Here is a 23,112-nt window from a genome sequence, read left to right on the forward strand (position 1 = left end):
TGATGAAAACACTCCTTGGTGCAGTTTTCTTGACCTTTCCTCCCGCAGTCTGAGAGTCCATGTCCTTCTCTCTCTGCCGCACACACGAGGAAAAGCAACTGCAACCCACAGCATGCTTCAGCATCTGCCCTCGCTGCTTCTGACACTTGTGGTTTGGGATTTCTTCCAGTGTGGTACAGGTCCTGCTTGCTGCTGGGGCTGACCCAAACCTCGGAGATGATTTCAGCAGTGTTTACAAGACCTCCAAGGAGCAGGGCATCCATTCTTTGGAAGGTAAGTGTGGGCTCCCCTGCTGCTCTGGGAGCCGTCCTCTCTATGGCTTCTGTAGCCCTTCTCTGCCAGCCTGACCCTTCTCCTCTGGGAAGTCATCTAACCCAGAAAGCGTGGAACCAGTGCTCATCACAGCCCCTTCTGGGTCTGTAAGTTATGCCACTTCAGACGTTATTACAGAATGAAACAGGTCAAGCCTGATTTTGTGACCCATGGGGAGGGGAAAGCACTGATTTCAACTGGTGTTCTCCCAGAGGTGAAGGCACTGAACCTGCGGAGCTTCAGATGAGTGGTCAGTGGAACAGGGGTCAGTGAGATAATTAAGGCAGCTGCATGGAATGCCGATTTGGTCCTCTTTCACTTCCAGCAGATGGACCCTGGCCCCAAACTAAAAGCGAAAGAAGAAACCTCAGAGCTTCTTGAACTCTTGGGTTCTAGAATACTATTCTCATTCTAATTTGTAAAATACCATCTTTTTTATAGGACTGGTCCCTCAGCTGAATGTCTGATTCATGACAAGTAGTCAACCCTCTCTGTGCCTTGATGTCTATGCTTATACAACGGGGTCGTCATCCCCAGCTCCTCCAGAGGGCTTTGAAGTCATTGCATGAAGTTGTGCATTTGGAGGATGTAGTGTGCACCTGTACCTAAGCTCCTCACCTGTCTGCTGGAGGGCCCCTGGGCAGGGGCATCTGGGTTGCTCTGGGGAATACTTTTTGAAAGTAGGGTTGAGAAGATAGGGAGGTTATTTGGGCTCCAGACAGAAATGAGTGTTTTACATTTGAACTTGTGCCTACCAGACTACCCTTGCTGCCTGTCCATTATCTTGGATCATTCACAGAGGCTGGGATTCTCCTCACTTTCCAACAGAAGGGCCTCTGAGCGGTAGCTGCTATAGGGGTGGTACTGCCAGGAGGACAGACAGCCTTGCTGACTGCCTGGGGGAAGGTTCAGCTGAGAACAGTGGACTTCATCCCCAGCACTGATTTTGGGTGTGGTGGCCTCAGAGCTGCCTCCCAGAGAAAAGTCCTGAGGTCCATGGTGTGAGGAGTGTTAGAAAATATCGGGACACATCACTGCCCAGGTAAAGGGTGATGTCGCCTTCCCAGTCTCGCCACCGCTCACAATCTGCTTTACTTTCTTTTCCCATTTTTAACTCTGTATTGTGGTTTAGGTGAAAGTTTATGGAGCAAACCAGTTTTCCATTCACTGGTGCGTCCGTGACACTTATTGCAGTCCCCCACATGAGAGCACGGTCCCCACTGCTGCCAGTGTTTGTCCTTTCCACCATCCTGCTTTCCTGCTTTCTGAGCTTCATCCCTGGGCAAATGCTTCCCTTTTGATCTCATGTGGTTGGCTGTTCGAAGGAGCAAGCACCTCCCTGATGTTACTGTTCGCCTTATCAACCTGCTTGTTGTTTGGCTGAAAGCCGAGCCACAAAGGTGAGTTCTGTTCCAGGCTTGAAGGGTAGATAGGGGCCTCAGTCTTGGGGGGTTCCACCAGGAAACCAGGTCCTTCTGTCACGGCTCCATTATTATGAGTACGTCTTCCACCACAGCCTCCGCGCTGGGCAGTAATTGCAGCCTGCCCTCAGCTGTTCTTTGGCCTGTTCTCTAAGTCTTGGCCTCTCCTATGGTTACTTGAACTCTTAGCTTTCTCCCTTCCCACCTGACTGTGCTTCGCATGTGCAGGCTGTGGCCTCTGCCTTCTTGGATGCCTCACTGAGCCTGAAGGAAATATATTGACATTATGCTTCAAATGCACAAGTGTCTCCTGAGGCGCACACTTCTGTGCATTTACAGCCTGGCATGGTGTGGGCTGTCCTTTCCTCATTTCAGCCCGGCATTGCCACCCTCAACTTCTTTCACCCAGAACCAAGGCAGAGCATTGGCTTAGAGGGCCTGGCCAGATAAGAAGAAGATCAGTTGGGAGCCTTCTCATCTGTTCAGAATCCTAGAAGGATTTTGTAATGTACAGACTCTCATCTGAAGGCCATCTAATCCTGCCTATATTGCCAAACCCGTCCCCAAGGGTAGGAGTCCCTGCTGCAGCCTCCCTGACCCAGACATCGGCCTGGTTGCTAAGGCCACCCATTCTTAGCTCTAATTGTGTAAATCAGGGGTCCTCAAACTTTTAAAACAGGAGGCCAGTTCACTGTCCCTCAGACCCCGTTGGTGGGCCGGACTATAGTTAAAAAAAAAAAACTATGAACAAATTCCTATGCACACTGCACATATCTTATTTTGAAGTAAAAAAACAAAATGGGGCAAAAACACATGGCAGGCCGCAGTTTGAGGACCCCTGGTGTAAATGAACCTTGTTTTATTAAGAAATCTACCTTCCTGAACACTCTCTTATACTTAATTTTGTACTAAAGTTTAAAACCATATGGAACATGCTACCCTCTCTGTCCCTTGGTTCAACTATTACAGGAGTGGTGACCATTTCCTGCTCTCTGCTGTTTTACAGTTCTTTCAGCTGCTTTTGAACTAGTGATATCCTCACTCTGTCTTCCTCTTGTCCTCTGGATAGACTAGACTTTCTCAGGGTCATTACTGAAACATTACTTCCAGAACAAAGCATGTGTCTCTTGGTTTGCCCTGCATGCTTCCCCCAGTGCAGACCACGTCTGTATTCAGTTCTTGTAACTCAGTGTTCTAATGGTTCTCTCCAGGTTGAAACTCCTATTCAACATTTTAGGTCAGTGGTTGGCAAAGTCTTTATTGGGAAAAGGCAGATAAGAAATACTTGAAGCTCTTCAACGTAGACAATTTGTGTTGTGACCACTCAACTCTGCCACTGAAGTACAACGGCAGCCGTAGATCATACAGAAATGAATGCCTGTGGCGGTCCATGTTCCAAGCCAGATGTGGCCCACAGAATACAACACAGTCTGCCAGTCTCTGTTGTAGGTATTTCTTTCTTTCTATTTGTCTATGATCAGCCTCCTCTGAATTGTTTTTAGCTTGTTTGCCAGCCAATCTTCGCTACAGATAGTTCACAAGAGCATCCATCCGTCCCAATGCACAGGGACAAGATTTGCAGCCCCGGGGTAACCTAGACCACCAGGGCGCCTTGTAGATATGTAAAACAAAACATTGGAAAAGACCAGCGTGTCCCTTGTGAAACAAAGATGAAAAAATTAACTATCGTTCTTATTTTGTATGATTCACACATTTACTGAGTTGGCTTTCTGTGATTGGGTTATTGCATAAATATGTATTGATCGCATTCCGTGAATATCAGGCACTGTTCTAGGTGCTGGTGAGTTAGACTGGCACAGCCCCTGCAGTCATGTACCTTGCGTGCTAGTCTTTGCTTCAGATGTTCATTAGGACTCTACTAAGTACAGAATCCTGAAGCACGCGATAAGAAATTGCCCTTGGGGTCCATCTTGATCCATTATTCAACAGCCACAGAATGTTTTGTTTAACTGGCTGTCAATCCACCAGACTTCATTCCTTTCCAGTCTCTGTTTCCGGAACTACCCTGTCCACGAAGTTGTAGAAGATTTTCTCAGATTTCTTGCAAAGCTCAAAATGTGCCTAGCATTTGTTTGAGTTTTTCACTCCCAATAACTCTTTCCCAAAGGCAGTTAGGTTACACTGAGCTGTTCACGTCTTGTTCTCAGGGGACCCATTCTGCTGCCCAAGCATCTTGGAAGTGTGTGAAGGAGCCATTTTTTTCAAAACACATGCAAGAATTTTATCAGGAGTTTTTGAGAAAGACCTTGTGCTTTAGATGTACAGAAATATATCTGTTACTTTATAAAATCTAAGATTTACCTCTTAACACTTTCTAAAAATAAATCCCAGATTGCCTTGGTCTGCCGGTTTTGCGGCAGCGTTGCTTGTTCTCCCTGGTCTGCCCACTTGGCTGCCTCTTGCCTGGAGAGTTACACTTCTCTCTCCTTAGCGCTTCCTTGACCACTTTTTTCTTTCCTCTTTCTATGTAAGGTTAGTTCATTCTTTCAGCCTTTCAACCAGTGTGTATTGAATACCTACTGTATGCAAGGTACCATACCTAGTTCTGGATCATTCTCGTGTGAAACAAGAGCCCTGGTTCTCTTTTTTTTGGTCTACAATGTAAAGGCTTAGACAAGTTGAATAGGGCTTTAATTTTGGAGCATAGAGTCAGTGCCAAAGGCCAAGTTCATTAATTTTCTATAAATATTTCTGTGAACCTCAGCCTGTGCACAGTATTCAAGGAAAGTGATGAGTTAAAGATTGTGACCTTCTCCTTAAACCCCAGTAGTGTATTCCTTGTCTACTTTATCAGTATTGTTATGAATATCAATACGTTAAATGTGATTTTTGAGTTGTCAAGTATCTTACAGTTGTTATCACATATTACTTTCTTGTATTTATAATTCAATGTTTATTTATTGAGTATTGGGCACTCTGCCAGGTGTTGGAAATACAAAAATAAGTGCAAGGGAGCTTCAAAAAGTCTGAAAAATGAAGCTATCTCCCATGAATTTTTTGAAGCCCGTTTGTATACATGGTCCCGTCCAGTCAAGAAGAAGACAAGAGCTATGAACAGGGAATCATAGTACAGAGTGGTAAATGCAAAGGTAGGTGTGCAAAGGTTATTGGTCTCTGTGGAAAGAGAATGATGAACCCGCCTGGGGACAGGTTGGTGGCAGGTGCTATAGGATCGTGACGTTGGATTAAATGAATGAGAGGTTGCCAAGCAAGCTGAGAGGGATGGACCGACCTTCCAGGCAGAAGGAATAACCTTTCACAGTTACATTGGAGGGTGGAGTCATTGGCCAAGACTGGCTAGGTAAGCAGGGCTGCACATGGGAAGGACTTTATAGGACATTTCTAGGAAGCAAATACTGTGTATCCTGAAGGCCATTGAAGGATTTTAAGTAGGGGACCATTTTGCAGGGGTGGAGGATAAAATTGGAAGAGAGAGATTAGCAATGGTTCCTGACCTTTGGGGGGTGATGGATCCCTTGGAGAAATTGAGAAAGTAGGTTCCTCTCTCCCATAACACATTCTAATTTGGGGGAGTTCCTAAAGGTGATCTTTGGGGATATAGAAAATAGACATTAGAAAATGAATAGGAGGCCCAAAATCCATTTGCAGGGTCCACACCTGGATTAAGCCTCCAGTGAATCCCCTCTGACTATAATGGAGGGATGTTAATGGCCTTGTTACCAGGCAGAGAGCATTTTGTAAAGTTGATTATAGAAGATTGTGTTAGGTTAAAATGTAATAGCTTATCATTTTATCTCCCTTTTGATCCACTTTAAAGTTGTTTTCGGTTTCTCCAAAACGTAAAGGGGAATTACATGTGGCTTGAGCCTCCGGTGACTTCCCTTTACCCATAGAGCAGGGACGTGAACAGCCTTGTTATCCAGCAGAGTGCACTGCAATGTGGATTATTGCAGAGGTAACTTGGTTAAAATCTCACACCTTATCATTTGATCTCCCTTTTGACCCATTTTAAATTTGTTCAGGTTTTTAAGATTTTCTGCTTTTCGGTTGAGGTTTTCCTGCTTTATTTTGTTACTGTTGTTAGTGTTTGGTTTGTTTCTTTATTTTTAATGTCTTTCTGTATATGAAATCCAGAGTGGAGACAGTGACTGAGTTAATGGTATCGGGAGTATGGCAGGGGAGCTTGGGAGCAAAGGGGGCGCTGGGAGCAATGGGAACGAGAGGGAAGAAAGTGTCCTGGAGATGGTGGTGCTGGTGATCGCACAGCTCTTCTTCACAGGCTTGAACTATTGGATTGTATGATATGGGCATTATGTGCCAATAAAACTGTTTACAAAAGAAAAAGATTGGGAGGAAGTGGAGTAGAGACATAAATTAAGGACCCGTCTGTCACTCAGGAATGCCAGCATTGAAATTGAAAGCAAGAGGAAGATGAGCGGTTGAGTTGCTTTTCCCACTGAGAAATTTAATTCCATCTACATACAAACTTTTTGAAGCCCTTTCTATCTGTTCAAAAGCCCTGGTGGCACAGGTCAGCAGTTTGAACCCACCTACTGCTCTTCAGGGGTACGATGAGGCTGTCTGCTCCCATAAAGATTTTTAAATCTCAGGGCAACTGCACTCTGCCCTGTGAGTCACTATGGGTTGGAATTGACTCGGTGGCAGTGAGTTTGGTGTGGGTTATGGTTTGGGTTTTGTATCAGTTCTACCTGCTCAAAGCATACACACCTTAGAGAGGAAAGAAACTCCTCTTTGTTACTCTCCGAGACTTTATCTTGGGTTGCCCCATTTCTCGGGTAACCCTTCTCCTGTCTGACTTATGAGCTGAGCCTTGTCATAGCAGAAGCCTGCTCAGCTGAGTGCCTTAGAGCATCTTCCACTCTGGACAAGGTTGGTGTTTCTGAGTAGAGCGCAGACCTGCAGGAGCAGGTGGTCCAGGTCTGCTGGTATGCAAACCTTGTTGGCCTGACTGTTCGGAGGCGTGACGGTACCCTAGAGGAAAGTCAGGCTTCTGTGCCAGACAATCATGGCTCATCTAAGCTGTTATGAGCTGTGTTATGTTGAGCAAAATTATATATATACGTATGTATCTTTAAAGCAATGTGACATTTAATGAAGAATTTGTCTGTGGAAGTATATTTTGATTCAGGATTGAGGCCCAAAGCCTGCCACCGGAGGTCTGAGTAACACTTTATGTAAAGGTAGCTAACAGAAGCTGGGTGCCTGCCCCTCTGGAGGGCTATAAAGGGGCTTCTTGCCCAGGGGCACTGGATTGTATGGCCCCTGAGGGCCTTGTCAGCCCTGTAACTTCTAAGGTTCTACTAATCTCTAGCCTTACCATCCAAGCGAGAAGTGTATTTGAACGAAGTAGATTTGAGATTTGAGCTCAGTTTTGGAAAGTGAAGTGGAGGGAAAACAGGAAGAGATTCTGTAAGTAAGGCCACAGCGTAAGCAAAGGCACAGAGATGGGACCCATGTGGAAGACCGAGTAGAGACCATGGCTGTTCCTCTGCCAACTTACTCCCTGTCTCACTCACATTCCATTCAGTGCCTTGAGCCCCACCCGAGCCCACACCAGGAGCGTTCCACTTGTGGCTGGTGGCTGGGTGGTGGGCCCCAATCCTCAGGTGGAGTGGCCATAAATTAGTGGTAACAGTAAACAAGTCGCCCAGCTGGGGATGCCGCTGGCTGCTTGTAAGTAACTGTTATAGACATTGGGGGTCTGGGGCTGTCAGAAAGGCAAGCGAGCACTCTGAACGCCTCTCATATGTACAATTAAAACAATAAAACACGGCAGAAACGTGGCTAGAACAGGGCTATAAATTAGCTTCTCTTCTCAGCTCCAAGTGGCAGCTGAATAAAGATGAGTCGCGCAGAAGCTGGGTTGGCATAAAGCCCCTCTGGTGGTAAAGGCCCTGGTTTTCCAGACTCAGCCTACCAGGGCCAACCCCGCCCCCATCCGCCCCAGTGGGCCCCTTCCCTGTACCCCATCTCCTGCCGGGGCTGCAGGTCCTGGCCTGCTCCAGCTGACCTTCCCATCTCTGTGTCTTCAGATAAGGGACAAGACGGTGCAGGCTGGCGCATCACTAACCAGTGGACAAGTGCCCTGGCGTTCAGGAGGTGGCTAGGAGTTCCCACTGGCGGTAATGGAACTGCTCTCTATAATATTTCTCCCCCTGCCTAGGACGCACTGCCAAAGTGTGGGCTCATCCCAGCTCATCTACTCAACTGATCACTCTAAATGTTACTTTAGCACCCCCTGCCACTGCCTCCCGGTCCTGCCCGGGCACAGCCGAATTTGGATGCATTTGGGAGTGATAAGGCACCCTATGAAATATAGATTGTCAGGTGGCATGCCTAAAAATATCGCATAAAGAACTTATTTAAAAAACAGATCTCTGGGCCCTGCCACCCGAGATTCTGACTCTGTAGGTCTGAAGTGAGCCTTAAGAATTTGTATTGTTAACAGGATCCCACTCTGAGAAGCTCGCTGTAGAATACAGGTCCTATGGCCTGGTACTTGAACTGCTTGAACCCTGTCTAGACTTTTGCCTCCCTGAGAGGGACCGCCTTCTGCCCCTGAAGTTTTGCTCCTACACAGGCTGCGTGCCCAAGCCATGGTGTTGTAGGTGTGTAGAACACTTGGAGCAATTTTGTGCACCTCCCAGAAGCTGTCTCTATAGTTATAAAATAAAGGTTATTGGGAGAGTTAAAGTTAAATATTATTCCCTAACCTAAAGCCCAGAACTTAGAAAGAATTCCATTAATATAAGCTTTTTTTTTTTTTTTTAAAGTAAGCTTTTACATCATCATCACTGTACCATTAATGGACTGCATTCAGAGTCTTTGGCATAACCTTCCAAAGGCTTTTCTGTGGCAGCAAACGCTTACTGGCAAACAGCCAAGTATTATTTAGAATGCAAGGAACGGCTTAGCCATTGCCTGACCTCAGGCAGCTTTCTGTATCTCCTAACCCTTGATTTTCTCCTCTGAAGAGAGTGTTTCCTACCGCAGAGGCTGGTTGTGAGAACCAAATCCAAGTATTTTTTAAAGCCTGTGAAAATATAAAGATGTCATGCAAATGGAAGGTGCTATCAACAACCATCATTAATAATAATAAAGATTTAAGACGTGACTACGGTAGAATCTGACAAGGATTCGGTCAGGTGCAGGTAACATGGACTGTCAGAAGTGAGGAAAGAGACTCTCTGAGACTGAGCAGTCAAGGAAATAAAGTCAGATTTGAGCCTCAAGGTATAGGATGGATTGGGAGAAGTTATGGGGTTCGTGTGATTGGGTATGTGTAGAGAAGGAATATTCTATGTCCAAAACACTTGGATGAAAAACAGAGAAGTGAGTTTCAGGCCAGCAAGCAGACTTCTTACAGTGATGCATGAGAATCTAGAACAGAAGACTCATTTGAGAGAGTAGTGAACAGTAAAACACAGCAGCAGTAGACTGAGACCAGATCAAGATGCTTGGACTTCCTTCTTGAACAACCAAAAAGACAGGGCATTGTAGGAACTGATCCCTTCAGGGCAGAGAAGCAGGGGGAGACGATGATGACTGCAGCAGGTACCATTTAGTGATACTTGTTCTGTGCTCACAGAAGACCTGTGCTGTAAGAACTACAGAAACGGAGGCAGTCATGATGCCAACTGCCAGCAGAAATGTCTCCTGCTCTTGTGTAGAACTCAATCGCCTAATCAGCTTGGGCATGCATGCGCCTCGTACTTCATCCGCTTCAAACCCGTCTGGCTTGTCCAAAGTGTTGGAAGGCCTAGGAACCTACCAAGCTGAAACCTCCTCAGGAAATTATTATTTTTAATCAATATCCCTCACCACTGTCCAGCCCCACATAGCCTTGTCATGTCTCCAGGGCCAGTAGGGTGCAGTCACCAGCATGGACATTGAAGGCACTGATGCCATCAGGCATTCTGGCCCACTGCAGGGCTGAGCCTCTCAGCCCGTTCCGTTAGGTAATTGTTTTCTTCCTTTTAGCTCTCCAGCCCTCTGTGTTTGTGTAGGAAAGGCTTACTAGTTGACATGTTTTATTAAGAATAAATACTGTTGCATTTATAATTTTTTTTTTAAAGCAGGATAAAATGGCAGGGAACTAGTGTTGTGATTTTTAACTGATTTACATATTTTGTGTATAAATATTTTTTCATCAAAAGTTCCAAATCAGGGATCAGTCCCACACACCACACAAAATATATTAGATACATTTATATGGATAGCAGGAAGGGAGACAGAGGGCTGAAATTTTCCAGGCACCCAGTGATTGATGGGGGCTGAGGCTCCCCCTGACGCTTTATTGAGTTTCCGATGATTATCTCTCTCTGAGACATTTTTTACAGATGACGGTCGAGCTGTCACAATGGACCATGGGGGAAAAAAACCAACAATAATAACACTTTAATCTTTTTACTGCACTGCTCCCTAGTATCTCAGATTCATCTTCCCTGACGCACGCAGTTCATTATTCTGCCCCTCCCTGGATGGGAAATAAAGGAAAATAAATATATATGTAGACACACTTACCACATACATACACACGCACACACAGAGTATATAAAAGAGACCACCTCAGAACCAGAGAGGGGCAGAATTTATTGTTCTTTTTGTAAGTGTTGAGGTTTATTAGTAGAGATGCTGGCTTGGCTTGGAATTGGCTATTAATTACAGCATTTTGTATTTGTTTTTTATTGCGAGTTTTTAACATCTTGAAGAACAGGCAGAAGAGAGGCGAGCAGGTGTAGGGATTGGGGAGCACAGAGGGACCAAGTTTGACCAACCAAAGCAGCAGAGCTAGCTCGGGGGCAAAAAGAGCAGGCTCCTTCCTTTTACCCCTGCAGAGCCCAGGACCTGAAAGAATGCTGCTTTACCTAGGATGCAGGGGGGAGGGGAAATGGTCAACTCAGAGTAATTACAGGGCAAATCAAACAGCACCTAGGTACCAGTGAGTATGTTGCTGTCCCCAAAGTTAGAGAGATGAGAAGCAAAAGAAGATTCAGACCCTTTTAAGGGGTCTATAGGTAACCGGAGATTAGATCCTTAAGGATTTTCCCCCACCCTTTGAACGTGATTCGGAAGTGGCATGTGGACTCTGGAAAACCCCGCCAGGGCCTGTGGTCAGAGCTGGGGGTCCTGGACCAGATAGGATGCCACACTGACTAGCTTATACCACCGGCAGGCTTAAAGATCTGTCTTCCTACAGATCTGGGCCAACCGTCCTGAACTCCCGTTTCCTATACATGAACGTGAGAGAAGATGGGTGTGGGCCCTGTAGGAAAGCTCTCCTTGATGTGCCTCTGTAAAAACAAATACAAATCCAATTTTTATTTCATGAAACTTTTTCTGAGCTACTGCTCTGTGACAGCTTCTAAGCTACACTATGACAGGGTGATGATGAGGTACAGGGTCCTTCCTATCCTTGAAAAACTATATAGTCTTTGGGCAAAGAGCCTGGTGTGTGTGAGAACCACTTTTAAGTGGGGTCTGGTCCTTTAGCCATATGTATGATGAATGAAGGTAAATAGAAGACACAGTCACTGTTCTTCAGGAACCTATTTTCTACTTGGGAGTCACAATTAGCATCCATTCACTAACGAAGTATTTATTGAGCATCTACAGTGTTCAAAAATATGTTTTAAAATGCTGACTGCTTTGGCATAGAGGAAAAGGAGAACAGTGACTACAGTGCTTGGGTTTTAAAGAATGGGTGAAGCATAGATAAATAAAAGAAAGGAATGATAAAGCCAAGTGATCAAATAGAGAAAAGAACATAGACCTTGGTGTTGAGCGTACATCTGGGCCATTGACTTCTAACGTGACTGTTAACAAGTTATATGAGGGGCTTAAAAAATCTCATGGAAAAACTGAATTAAAAGATAATGCAAGGTTCCTATGAACTTTTTGAAACCCCCTCATCTGAAGGTAAGCCTAAAAGTCTTGCTATGAAATCATAGACACCTTTATTAAAAGACCGAAGTGTGAAGGTTTGTTTCTTGACATGTCCTCTACCAAGGTCAAAGCACTTCTGAAGGCAGTGTTTCCATTTGTCCTATTGCTTCCCCACATGATTTGTGTCCTTCAAGTTACACCATGGCAAGATGCAAATTTGGCATCCTCAAGGGACTCAAAAATTGTATTCCTTTGAAATTTTCTTTGCAGTTGGGAAGCAAAAATAAGTCTGAAGGGGCAATACCAGAGCAGTAAGGTGGATAAGATAAGGTTGTCCAACAAAATTTCTCATAGGATAGAGATTATGCAAGTACAAAAATAGGCAAGTCCATTGTCATGATGGGAAAACATTCCTTGATGCACCCTTCCTGGCATTTTCCCCACTCATGCAGTTTACCATTTTTTAAAAATGCTTAATGATAAGCCCTTTAATGGTTGTCTTGTATCCTATAAGAACATCTCTCAAAATTACTCATTTGGAGTTCCCAAAAACAGTTGCCATCGTCTGAGCTGACCTCTCTGCCTTGAATTTTACTAGCCTAGCAAATCTCCTTAGAAAGCCTGTGTTGCTTGGGCCTTGCTCACTGGTCACATTGGTCAATCCACAACTTGTCCCTGGTTACAAATTGTTCTATAAAATCGCGTCCATTAACATTCCGTCTCACTTCAAAGACTGGTGGGAAGATCATCTCTTTGAGCTAGCTGATCTTTGTGCAATGCTTTTTGGAGCCCATTGAGCTTCAAGCTCCCTGGGGGCAAGATGTTTACATAAAATTCACAGTGCTGGACTGTGTGAGATCCCAACGAAAGCAGCCATTGGATCAGTGGTGATTCCCAGGCCTTTTACCAGTTTCTGCACTGTAGACGCAGTCTCCTCAGTCCTCACAGTCGATGGGCTTCTCTCGCTTGGGTCATCTTCGAGATCTTCCCTACCTCCCTGAAAATGCTTGATCCATCTAAAAACGTGTTTTATGTGGGGAAGCTTTCTCATAAACTTACTGCACATTTGATATGGGAACTTACTTGGGTTTTATTAAAATTTTATTAGCCCTGGCCTCAAGATGGTTTTTACTCCATAGCAAAAAAAGTATCTTTATTTTTTAAGGTACCCTAACATGACTAAGATACCACAAAAACTTCATTAAAACTGTGCTGAAAACTCGGCTTATACACGAGTATATACGGTGAGTGCATCTGAGAGAACTTGTCTGCAACCATCCAGTGATTTCAGGGAAATGTTTAAATATGCTGTACCACCCTCTAAGTCTCAGTTTCTTTGCTTACTAAACATAATTCCAGCAGAGAGGAGACTAGCTGTCAAGTTCCTATTGCAGAACCAGGCACATAGTAAGTGTACACACAGTGCATACAGTAAGTAGCATGATTCGGTTCTTATTCCAGGAGTTATAGATTTAGTTATCTAGTTACATAACTATTAGAAGAAGACTCTAGATCTGGGATATTAACCTTCAGGAAACATCTTTGAAGTCGGCCCCCTTAGAGAGCGGGACAGTCTATGGCAGGGGTCTTCAAACTTTTTAGACAAGGGGCCAGTTCACTGTCCCTCAGACCCGTTGGCGGGCTGGACTGTAGTTTAAAAAAAAAACTATGAACAAATTCCTATGCACACTGTACATATCTTATTTTGAAATAAAAAAACAAACGGGGCAAAAACACAAACAGCGGGCCGGATAAATGTCCTCGGTGGGCCACATGTGGCCCATGGGCCGTAGTTTAAGGACGCCTGGTCTATGGTGCCAGTGTTAGAAATGATTCTTGCCAGAAAGCAGAAAGCAGAAAAGACACAGTGTATTACTACTATTTATTGATTCCTTATTTATATTTTTAATATCCAACTTCATTGAGATTGAATTTACATATCATGCAGTTCACCCATTTAAATGTATAACGCAATGGTTTTTCATATATTCCCAAAATTGTGTAACTACTATTATGGTCAATTTTAGAATGTTTCATCACCCCAAAAGAAACCCTATGCCTGTTATCAGCCAGTCCTCATTTCCTTCAGTCCCACAAGTCTTATGGTTGTTGTTAGGTGTTATTATAGCAGCACCCACCGGTGCACAATAAAATCGGCCCAAGGGTAAGGTGACCAGACGTCCCGTTTTTGGCAGGACAGTCCTGATTTTTAACAATTTCTCCCATGTCCCACGGCGTTTTTTAAAAGTCCCAATTTTTGGAAAGAATGCACAACAAGCTAGGGTATACAGTTTTCGGCTGCCATGTGGCTATTTCGCCAGGATATGAGTTTTATCAATGGTGTCCCGCTTTACCAATGTTAAAATCTGGTCACCTTACCCAAGGGGTTTCCTAGGATATAACTTTACACCAGGTCTTTCTCCCACGGAACAGCTCAGTGGATTCAAGCTGCCAACATTTCAGTTAGCAGCCAAACTCTTAGCCAACCGTTGCGTTATCAGGGCTCCACCGCCATCCCTAGGCAACCACTGGTCTACTTTATGACTCTGTTGTTGTTTTAGTTGCCATTGAATCAGCTCCAACTCATAGCAAACTTAGGTTTGAAAGAATGAAAATGAAAATGTCTTCCACCATCTTCCTGATGATCGGCAGGGCTGACCATCGTTGTCACTTGAGAGCTTTCCAAAATAGAAGGCCATCTTTCAGTACTAAGTCAGACAGTACAGTAGTCCCCAGTTTATGATGTACAACAAATTGTACTTAAAACTATCCATTGTTGGTTTATAGAGCTCATCTCGAGTATATCTTTCTGGAAAGAAGTGCAGGGGAAATGCACGCAGAGGCTGTAGGGATGGAAAGACTGCTGAGTCCTGTGAACATGCTCCACACATTTGATCAGGTTGATAGGCTGCGCGAGCTCAGTGGAAACCCATCCATGGGAAGGATACTGAGCTTAGAACTTGAAGTCACTGATGTGGAACAGCTCACAGAGCACAAAGAAGGCTTGTGGATTTGGAAGTGGGAAGAGATGCTGAAGAAAAGAAATAATGCACAAGAGAAAAGCAAAAAGTTGTCGAAATATTTTACAGTAAAAGGATTAGCTGGAGTTTTTTAAACTAAAGCAAGTGCTTCAGTTGCTTGAAAACATGGACCTATATGCTGATCACATCGCTTAAATCAATTGGCAGATTCAGGAAGCAGTGAGTTGTTATTGTGAAATACATGAAGAAAAAGAAAGTGGGGGTTGGGTAAGGTGACCAGATTTTAACATTGGTGAAGTGGGACAAAAGTGGGACACCATTGATAAAACTCTTATCCTGGCAAAATAGACACATGGCAGCCGAAAACCGTATACCCTAGCTTGTCGTGCATTCTTTCCAAAAATTGGGACTTTTTAAAAATGCTGTGGGACGCGGAAAAAATTGTTAAAAATCGGGACTGTCCTGCCGCCAAAAGCGGGACGTCTGGTCACCTTAGGGTTGGGGAGGGTTGGAGGAAAGAGAAACTTCTTACTACTTTCCTCACTAAAAAGGCTATCCCCATTTCCAGGGATCATCCAGATAATCCAGAACCTTTCACAAGTGGAGTTACTACTTCAGCTAACAAAATGCCAGGGTTGCCCAACTTTTCTTCATCTCCAGAGGGAATTATTATGGTTGGTGTCTTTTTCAGGACTTTAAACAGGTTTAATCCTGGCTTGCAAAGGCAAAATCAGTACAGAACCAGTTTTTTTTTAATGTAGGTGAAGCAGAATGGCAGCCAGAATGGGAAACGTTACAGGTCAGCTCTAACCACTGCTCTCAAAAGGACCATCACATTAGAACGTGCTGGGTAAAATAAGAAGAATAAAGAACAGAACTCAAACTCATAAAAAAAGACCAGGCCTGCTGGACAGATAGGGACTATAACCCTTAGTTATTCTTCAGTCTAGAATTGGACTCATTCCTGTGGTAGAAAGAACATCGGCCATTTAGGACCGGAAGGGAAGCCTTTACTCCAGGACAGAGTTCAGAGGGTTAGGAAAGGGCGTGAAGTGGAAACAGGAAACAGAGACAGTGAATAAGTGATGGTACATTGAGGGGAAATCAATAGATGTGTATGGATAGTTGAATACAAAACTGATAATCTGCTTCTTAAACTTTCACCTAATTGACAATAAAAAGTTCAAAGAAAGAAAATTACAGATCAAAATCATGAAAGGGGAGACTCAGTAGAGATGAGTAAGCCCGTTTAGGGGCCTGATGTGGGAGATGAAATTATTTCCAGGCGAGCAACACACATTCGGAACAAGGTGGTCTGAGCCACTCTGAGCTGGGCACTGTTGTTTCCAAACCTACAGGTCAGGAGACATGACTGCTCTGCAGGGTGCACACTATACACTACATATGCACACACTTTTGTCTGAGAGAGAGATTAATTTTCTAGCAGGGATTTAACCCTTAATTGTTCTCGGTCTGGTTATTGCCTCGGTTCATCCACCTTTACAAACTTGGGTCCTTTCCAGTGATGCTTTACTGAGCCAGGAGAACCAATTAAAAGCCCTGGGCATTTTTATTATATGCATGTCTTTATTAAAATATATATCTGTGAATTATATGTAATGTAACTAAACAAAAAAAACAAACAAACTCACTGCCTTCCAGTCAAGTCCAACTCATATACCATTTCAACAGTTTCTACATGTACCATTTAGTAACATTGACTACAGTCTTTGAACTTATGCAACCATTCTGACCCTCCTTTTCTGATAAATCCTCCTCTCCCTGTCACACCCACAGACACACACGCGCACGAACCCCATTGCCCACTAAGTTTCCTATCCTTCTGTGTCGCTCTCGTCAATTTGATCCCATGTAGATGGTTCTTAAAAGAACATAATGTTCAAAGCAGACTTTTTTTCAGTAGTTAACCATAAGGTTTTCATTGGCTACTTATCCAAAGAAGACTGTCACTGAAATGTGTCCACCGTGAGTGACCCTGCAGGTATTGAAAATACCAGTGGTGTAGCTTGTAGCATCGTAACAACATGCAAGCCACCACCAAATAACCAAACTCATTGCCATCGAGGCAATTCTGACTCATAGCGACTTAGTAGGACAGGTTTCCCAGACTGTAACTTTTTACAGGAATAAGAAAGCCTCATCTTTCTCCCATGGAACAGCTGGTGGTTTTGAACTGGTGGCCTTATGGTTAGCAGCCCAACATGTAACCAACTATGCCACCAGCTCCCTTGCAAGCCCCTGTAGTACACTACATATTGACAGATGCAGTGGTCTGTGTCCAAAAATTTTCTGATTCTGAATATTCCACATAAATGGAATCTTATAAAATGTGCTGTATTACCACTGGCTTCTTTCACTTGATATACTTTACCTGTGTTTTGGTATGGATAAGTACTTGACTTCATTTTATGGTTAGATAGTATTCCAGTATATGGGCATGCCACATTTTATTTATCTACTCATCCATTGGGGTTGTTTCGTGGTTTTTGGGTTATTTCATATTTTTTGTGTTGTTTCATGTTCTAATCGGGTTGTTTCACGTTTTGTTTATTGTGAATAATGCTGTTGTGAATATTTTTTGTTTCTTTTGGGCGTGTTCCTCGGAGCAAAATTGCTGTCTCATAGGGTAACTCTAGCCTTTTGAGGCACTGACGAGTGGTTTTCCAAAGCAGCTCTTCCACCGTACGTTCCCACCAGTTTTCCCACAGCCTTACCACCACTTGTCATCTGTGTCTTTTACTTCGGCTGTTCTAGTGGGGGTGAGGCCAGATCTCATTGGGGTCTTTATTTGCAGTCCTCTGGCTAGTGATGTTGAACTTGTTTTCATATGATTATTGGTCATTCGTATAACTTTTTCTTTTAATCATTTTATTGGGGGCTCCTACAACTCTTACCATAATCCATTTGTATAACTTCTTTGAAGAGATGTTTATTCAGATCCCTTGTCCTGTTTTTAATTGGATTTGCTATTGAATCTTGTGAGGTAAATGATATTATCCCTATTTTGCAAATGAAGAAACTGAAACTTAAGTATTTTGTTCAAAATCGTACTTTAGAATTTTTCTTCCCCGTGAAACCACTCCAGCTTACATGCTGTTTCTAAGGCCCCAGGCTGTCCACTGAAGATTCTTGATGGGGATCACCCCTTGGGCTCTTATGGAGGTCTGGTTGAACAAAGCTCAAACCTGAGTCAGCCTTCTGCCTATCTGACCAACCTCGCCGCTGCCCACTGCTCCTTGCTCCCTCAGTCGGCATCCCCCGCTTACTGGAGGCCTCACAGTATCTGAAAATGGACAGGAAGTAGTCTTTCACTCTCAGGCCTTTGCAAATGACACTGCCTCTCCCAGAAAGCCCTCCTCTACCTGGCAAGCTGTTCTTCATCCTCCTTTCTGAGATTCTTGCCCCACCCAGACTGTGAGTGCCTCCTCTGCATCCTGTGCCTGTGTGCATCTCTGGTAGCACTTCCTGTACTACAGGTGCTCTCAGTAATGGTGTGCTCATGGGTAGATGGAACGAGGTTTATTTGTTGATTCGACATGGACTAATGAAGCAGTGTTGCAGGAAATCAGAAAATACGATGAACTCATTCATACTTTCATCCATGAAGACCCTGGGTTCTCAATTAGGAAGCAGAGCAAAGAGAAAAAATTAACATAAAAAATATTTCAAGAAATATCAGAATACAATAAGTTGCTAGCTGCTGAATGTGCACACGCAGTCAGTGTTATAGGCATTTACAGCAGAGCCAGGAGGAGAAGACTTCTGGCCCAAGGAGGACCTCAGTTGGCCTTTAAAGCACAGGTAGACTCTGGAGAGAGGACCTTTCTGTCAGAAGGCTGTGGAGAAAATGAAGGAACCGCCCTCTCCAGAGATGATCTGTTGACCTAGCACAGGAAGTCTCCCCTCTTGCTCCTTTCCCTGGCTGAGTATATGTGCAAGAGGCAAAGCTAACAGCTCCCACCGAGAGGCAGCCTGCGGAGCCTGGCAGTGGGATAGCTGTCTCTCGGATTATCATGAGGATTGAGCCACAGGGGAGGCTCCCCTGCCCCTCAAAAAAATTTAATTTGAATTCACATTTTGCTGCAGTTCCCCGTACTTTGTCCAATTTGAGGAGTGGTGGGAAAGTTGAAAATGATGAAATGACGTCAGTCCTCCAAGTTAGGAAATCCAAGGCATGTCCAACCCACCCACCCACCATGCTCCCGAAGGGCAGGTACTCTAATTCTAACTGTTCAGATCCATCGGGTCAGTTCTGACTCAGGGACCCCATGTGTGCAAAGTAGAACTGCTCCATTGGGCTTCCAAGGCTGTGACCTTTCGGAAATAAATCTCCGTGCTTCACCTCTAAAGTCCCTTTGAGTTGGTTCCAACTGCCAGCTTTAACTATTTGTACCATCTGGGCTCTCAGCTTTTTTTTTTTAATCATTTTATTGGGGGCTTGTACAACTCTTATCACCATCCATCCATCCATGTGTCAAGCACATTTGTACATTTGTTGCCATCATCATTTTCAAAACATTTTCTTTTTACTTGAGCCCTTGATATCAACTCATTTTTCCCCCTCCCTCACAAGCCCTTGATAATTTATTTAAAAAATTTTTCATGTCTTACACTAACCGATGTCTCCCTTCACCCACTTTTCTGTTGTCTGTCCCCCTGGGAGGGGCTTATATGTCAGTCATTGTGATCAGTTTCCCCTTTCTCCCCCCACCTTTCCCTTACCCTCCTGGTATCGCTACTGTCATTATTGGCCCTGAGTGGTTTATCTGTTCTGAATTCTGTGTTTCCAGCTCTTGTCTGTACCAGTGTATATCCTCTGGTCTAGCCGGATTTGTAAGGTAGAATTAGGATCATGATTCGGGTGTGGGGGGAGCATTAAAGAACTAGAAGAAAGTTGTCTGTTTCATCGTTGCTACACTGCACCCTGACTGGCTCGTCTCCTCCCCAAGACCCTTCTGTAAGGGAATGTCCAGTGACCTAAAATGGGCTTTGGGTCTCCATTCTGCACTGCCCCCTCATTCACAATGATATGATTTTTTTGTTCTTTGATGCCTGATACCTGATCCTATCGACACCTCGTGATCACACAGGCTGGTGTGCTTCTTCCATGTAGACTTTGTTGCTTCTCAGCTAGATGGCCGCTTGTTTAGCTCAAGCCTTTAAGACCCCAGATGCTTTATCTTTTGATAGCCGGGCACCATCAGCTTTCTTCACCACATTTGCTTATGCACCGTGCTAGTGAAGCATCTTTGTTTTAAATTGCCTTGAGGGTGATAGCTGGCTAAGAGTTCAGAGGCTTCTTTGAGGGTTTCTTGATAAGAACTTAGGTTACTCCTGAGCTCCAAGTCAGTCAGTTGGCCCAGGGTTACATGAGGCTTAAGCCTGTGGACAATGGTAGAGGGTATGGGATCTGTGAATGGAACATAGGCTTCAGAGCATAACAGGCTCAGGGTCTAGTCCTAGTTCAAAACTGACTAGCAGTGAGATAAGCCACCTAGCTTCTTTCAGCCTCTATTTCCTCATCTGCTCTATAGAGAAAAGAGTATTTGACCACTCTGCCATACATGAGTTGGTATGAGTGTCAGGGAACTTGTATTGCAGTGCTCTTTAAACTGTAAAATGCTATACAATATAAGGGATTGTGCTTGGATTATATTGATTATGGGTGTTTCCTCTTGTGGGGACATGCTCACATTTGAAAGGAAAGGGCATTGCCAGACACTGACTTGAAATGGTACAGCCTCCTGGGAGCGGAGTGTGGAAGCTGAGCCTGACAGAGAGGGACTCAACTAGAATTGCCTTTGCGTTGCACAAGCAGTGGTAAATAGAGCTGTTGTACCTGGAGACCACCCATCTTGCCTCGTATGTTTTTTTTCAAAATCTCCCAAGAACCTTAGCAGGGTGAGTGAGAATAGGGGCTGTATGTGCTCCATCTCTGAGTCAGAGTGCCCAGCACAAGGAGGAAAGCAGCATCAGCAAGGGGCATGGCAGTGCTTACAAATCTATTGCCAGATTTGATTCTTATAGCACTTCGATTCTCAGTATTCTTCAGATCATTGCTTCTCATACCCATTTTACAGCTCAAAGAGCTCGGTAAGTGGCAGCGCTAAGATTGAGGTCTGTGTGACTTCATTGCTTTAAAGCACTGTTTATAGTGTATTTGTGCAGTTTAGTGCTGGGAGTGCCTAGAGCTACCTGAAGGGCTTGAAGGACCACATTCCACTTCTCTTGACTCCTCAGCGCGATGAGACCAGGGCTTGAATTTTCCCAAAACTTCCACATGAACCCTGGCGTAGATTTGTCAGCTTCAAAGGCAGAGGTGGTCTTACATGCATATTTGCATAATTAATTCTTTATTTAAAAGAGGGAGGAGTTAAAGGGGAGTTACTATCAAGGAGTTCAAGAAGGAAGAGAATGTTTTGAAACTGATTGTGGTAGCAATGTTACAATACTGCTTGCTGTGATTGAACTATGGTGTGATAGATATCTGCATTAGCTCCTAGTAAAATGGTTTTGGGAAAATAAAGAAATAAATGAATGAATAAAATAGAGGTGAGAGCAGGAGGAGGCCAAGTGATGCTTTGTCACACTCCCTGCCGTGCCAAGGTTGGAAGACCAGCTGGAGAGACAGGAATGGCTGTTTAGAATGGGTGGCAGAAGGCTGGGCCCACCTCATTCTGTGCTAGAGACAGGCCTGTGGATGTCTTTGTTGGGAAGGGGACGGTTCACTGGCTGAGCACCAGCTGTCAACATGGAGCCTGACAAGACCACCTTGGTGGCCGTCTGGTGAGAGGATCTTGGATGAATCACTTAGCATCCCTGCATTTGCTTGCCACCCCCCCTTCAGTGAGGGTGGGGTGAGGATGGGTTTGCCGAGAGCACATGTGCTGTGCCTCCTTGCTGCCTGCCGCCAATTTTGCAAGGTAGGGAAGAGTATGAGCACTGAAGAGCCAGGGCTTCGGCAGGATCTTTCAGAACCCGGCTTCTAAAACCGAGTGACCTCTGGGGAAAAGAACTTAATAACGGGATCAGGAAAATGGTCCTAGCCGAACTACACTGGCTCTCAATTCTACCGTGTCGTGTCATCCTTCTAAACATATCCCTCACAGGATTACACTGAGTTCACCAGTCAATCTTACAGCATTCTTACAAGAGGGAGGTGGAAAAGGGGACCAGTTAAGTTGGAAAACTGCTGAGTGACACCCAAGTAAGCAGATGCGTCTTACCTCAGAACTGTTTACATCCTCATGCTCAGTGTAGGGGAGGTATCCTCAGTACTCCCCAAACTCATACACTTTTGAAAGGTCAGAACCAAACAGTAGTAAAAGTCATATTAAGAAACAGTGACCCCTTAGGACAGAATTAGAACTAATTTCCAGGGTTTCTGAGACTTACAGTTCTCCAGAGTGGCTGGTGGGTTTGAACCACCAACCTTCAGTTAGCAGCCCAATACCTAACCCACACCTTCACCAGGGTTCCTTGTAGTAATAATAAGCTGGTGTTCCCTGCAAGCTGCTATATGGTAGGTACTCTTCTCAAGCACTTGAACACCTAGTGTCTCGCTCAATCCTTACACCATCCCATGAAGGGGTGCTCTTAGTATCTCCATTTATAGGTAGAAAAACAACACAGAGCAGTTAGGTAACAGCCAAGACTACACAGTAGGTCAATTCAGATGTGGGTTTCAAGCATGCTGTATGTACTTGACTATAAGCCCACCTGAATATCAACCAAGGCACCTAATTTTACCACAAAAACTGCATTAAAAGTGTGCTGAAAATCTTGGCTTATGCACAAGTATAAATGGTAAGTGATCTGGCTCCTGAGACCACTTGTTCCACACCACAGTAACACCTCACTGAATACATCCTGGGTGTGGGGCTATTATTACTGCTATGGTTGTTGTCACTCCAAAAATCATATCAGGGCTGCATGTATGTATTTGTTGGTTCAACAAATGTTTGCCTGGTGCATACTTATGTGCTGTGTTATGCACTGGAGAAGAGAGTCCCACTGCTTGGCCACATTGAGCACTTGGTCTAGTGGGGGACATAGTCAAGTACTAAATACTGTAATTAGAAGATACCTAAGGTGTCAGGGGAGGCCTGAGGAGCAATACTTATGTTACGGCGGAATTGCTGGAGGAAGTGGCTTCTTATTAGAGGCCTAAAATGAATTGGAGTTAGCCAACTGGAGGGGTGCAGGGTTGAGGGTGGTCTACAGGCAGTGGGGTGGCAGTCGCAATAGCAGCTCAGAGGCAAGCCAGGAATGGTGAGATGGGAGATTTCAGAGGTGAATGGGGCCCTCGTGTTCATGTCTCAGTGGCCAGTGCTACTGACTCTTGCCCTTGAACTGCATAGCCCCAATAAACTATGCCATGTACTTTTCATAGGAGGCCGCTTGTGCATCTCTATCATTAGAGATGCACTTATAAAACTAGAAATTTTTTTTTGCCTTAGGCTGTTCACTAATTCTTAAAGTCAGGAACT

The 23,112-nt window shown here is 44.4% G+C and overlaps 1 protein-coding gene across 5 annotated transcripts in view; it reads left to right on the forward strand.

Annotated features, from left to right (window-relative positions):
- CLPB (caseinolytic mitochondrial matrix peptidase chaperone subunit B) overlaps positions 1-23,112 on the forward strand; it is a 163,153-nt gene that overhangs the window by 54,639 nt on the left and 85,402 nt on the right. For 4 of the 5 annotated variants that reach the window (XM_045293127.1, XM_045293128.1, XM_004708798.4 and 1 more), the window contains one exon: positions 170-273. In XM_045293127.1, the coding sequence (XP_045149062.1) occupies positions 170-273 (104 nt within the window). Of the gene's footprint in view, positions 1-169; positions 274-7,768; positions 7,859-23,112 lie in introns of all 5 variants that reach the window. The other variant, XM_004708797.4, reaches the window with a different exon arrangement.

The sequence above is a fragment of the Echinops telfairi genome, unplaced genomic scaffold (genome assembly GCF_000313985.2).
Source record: "Echinops telfairi isolate 266 unplaced genomic scaffold, ASM31398v2 ScPeMD7_1713;HRSCAF=2227, whole genome shotgun sequence".
Classification (NCBI taxonomy): Eukaryota; Metazoa; Chordata; class Mammalia; order Afrosoricida; family Tenrecidae; genus Echinops; species Echinops telfairi.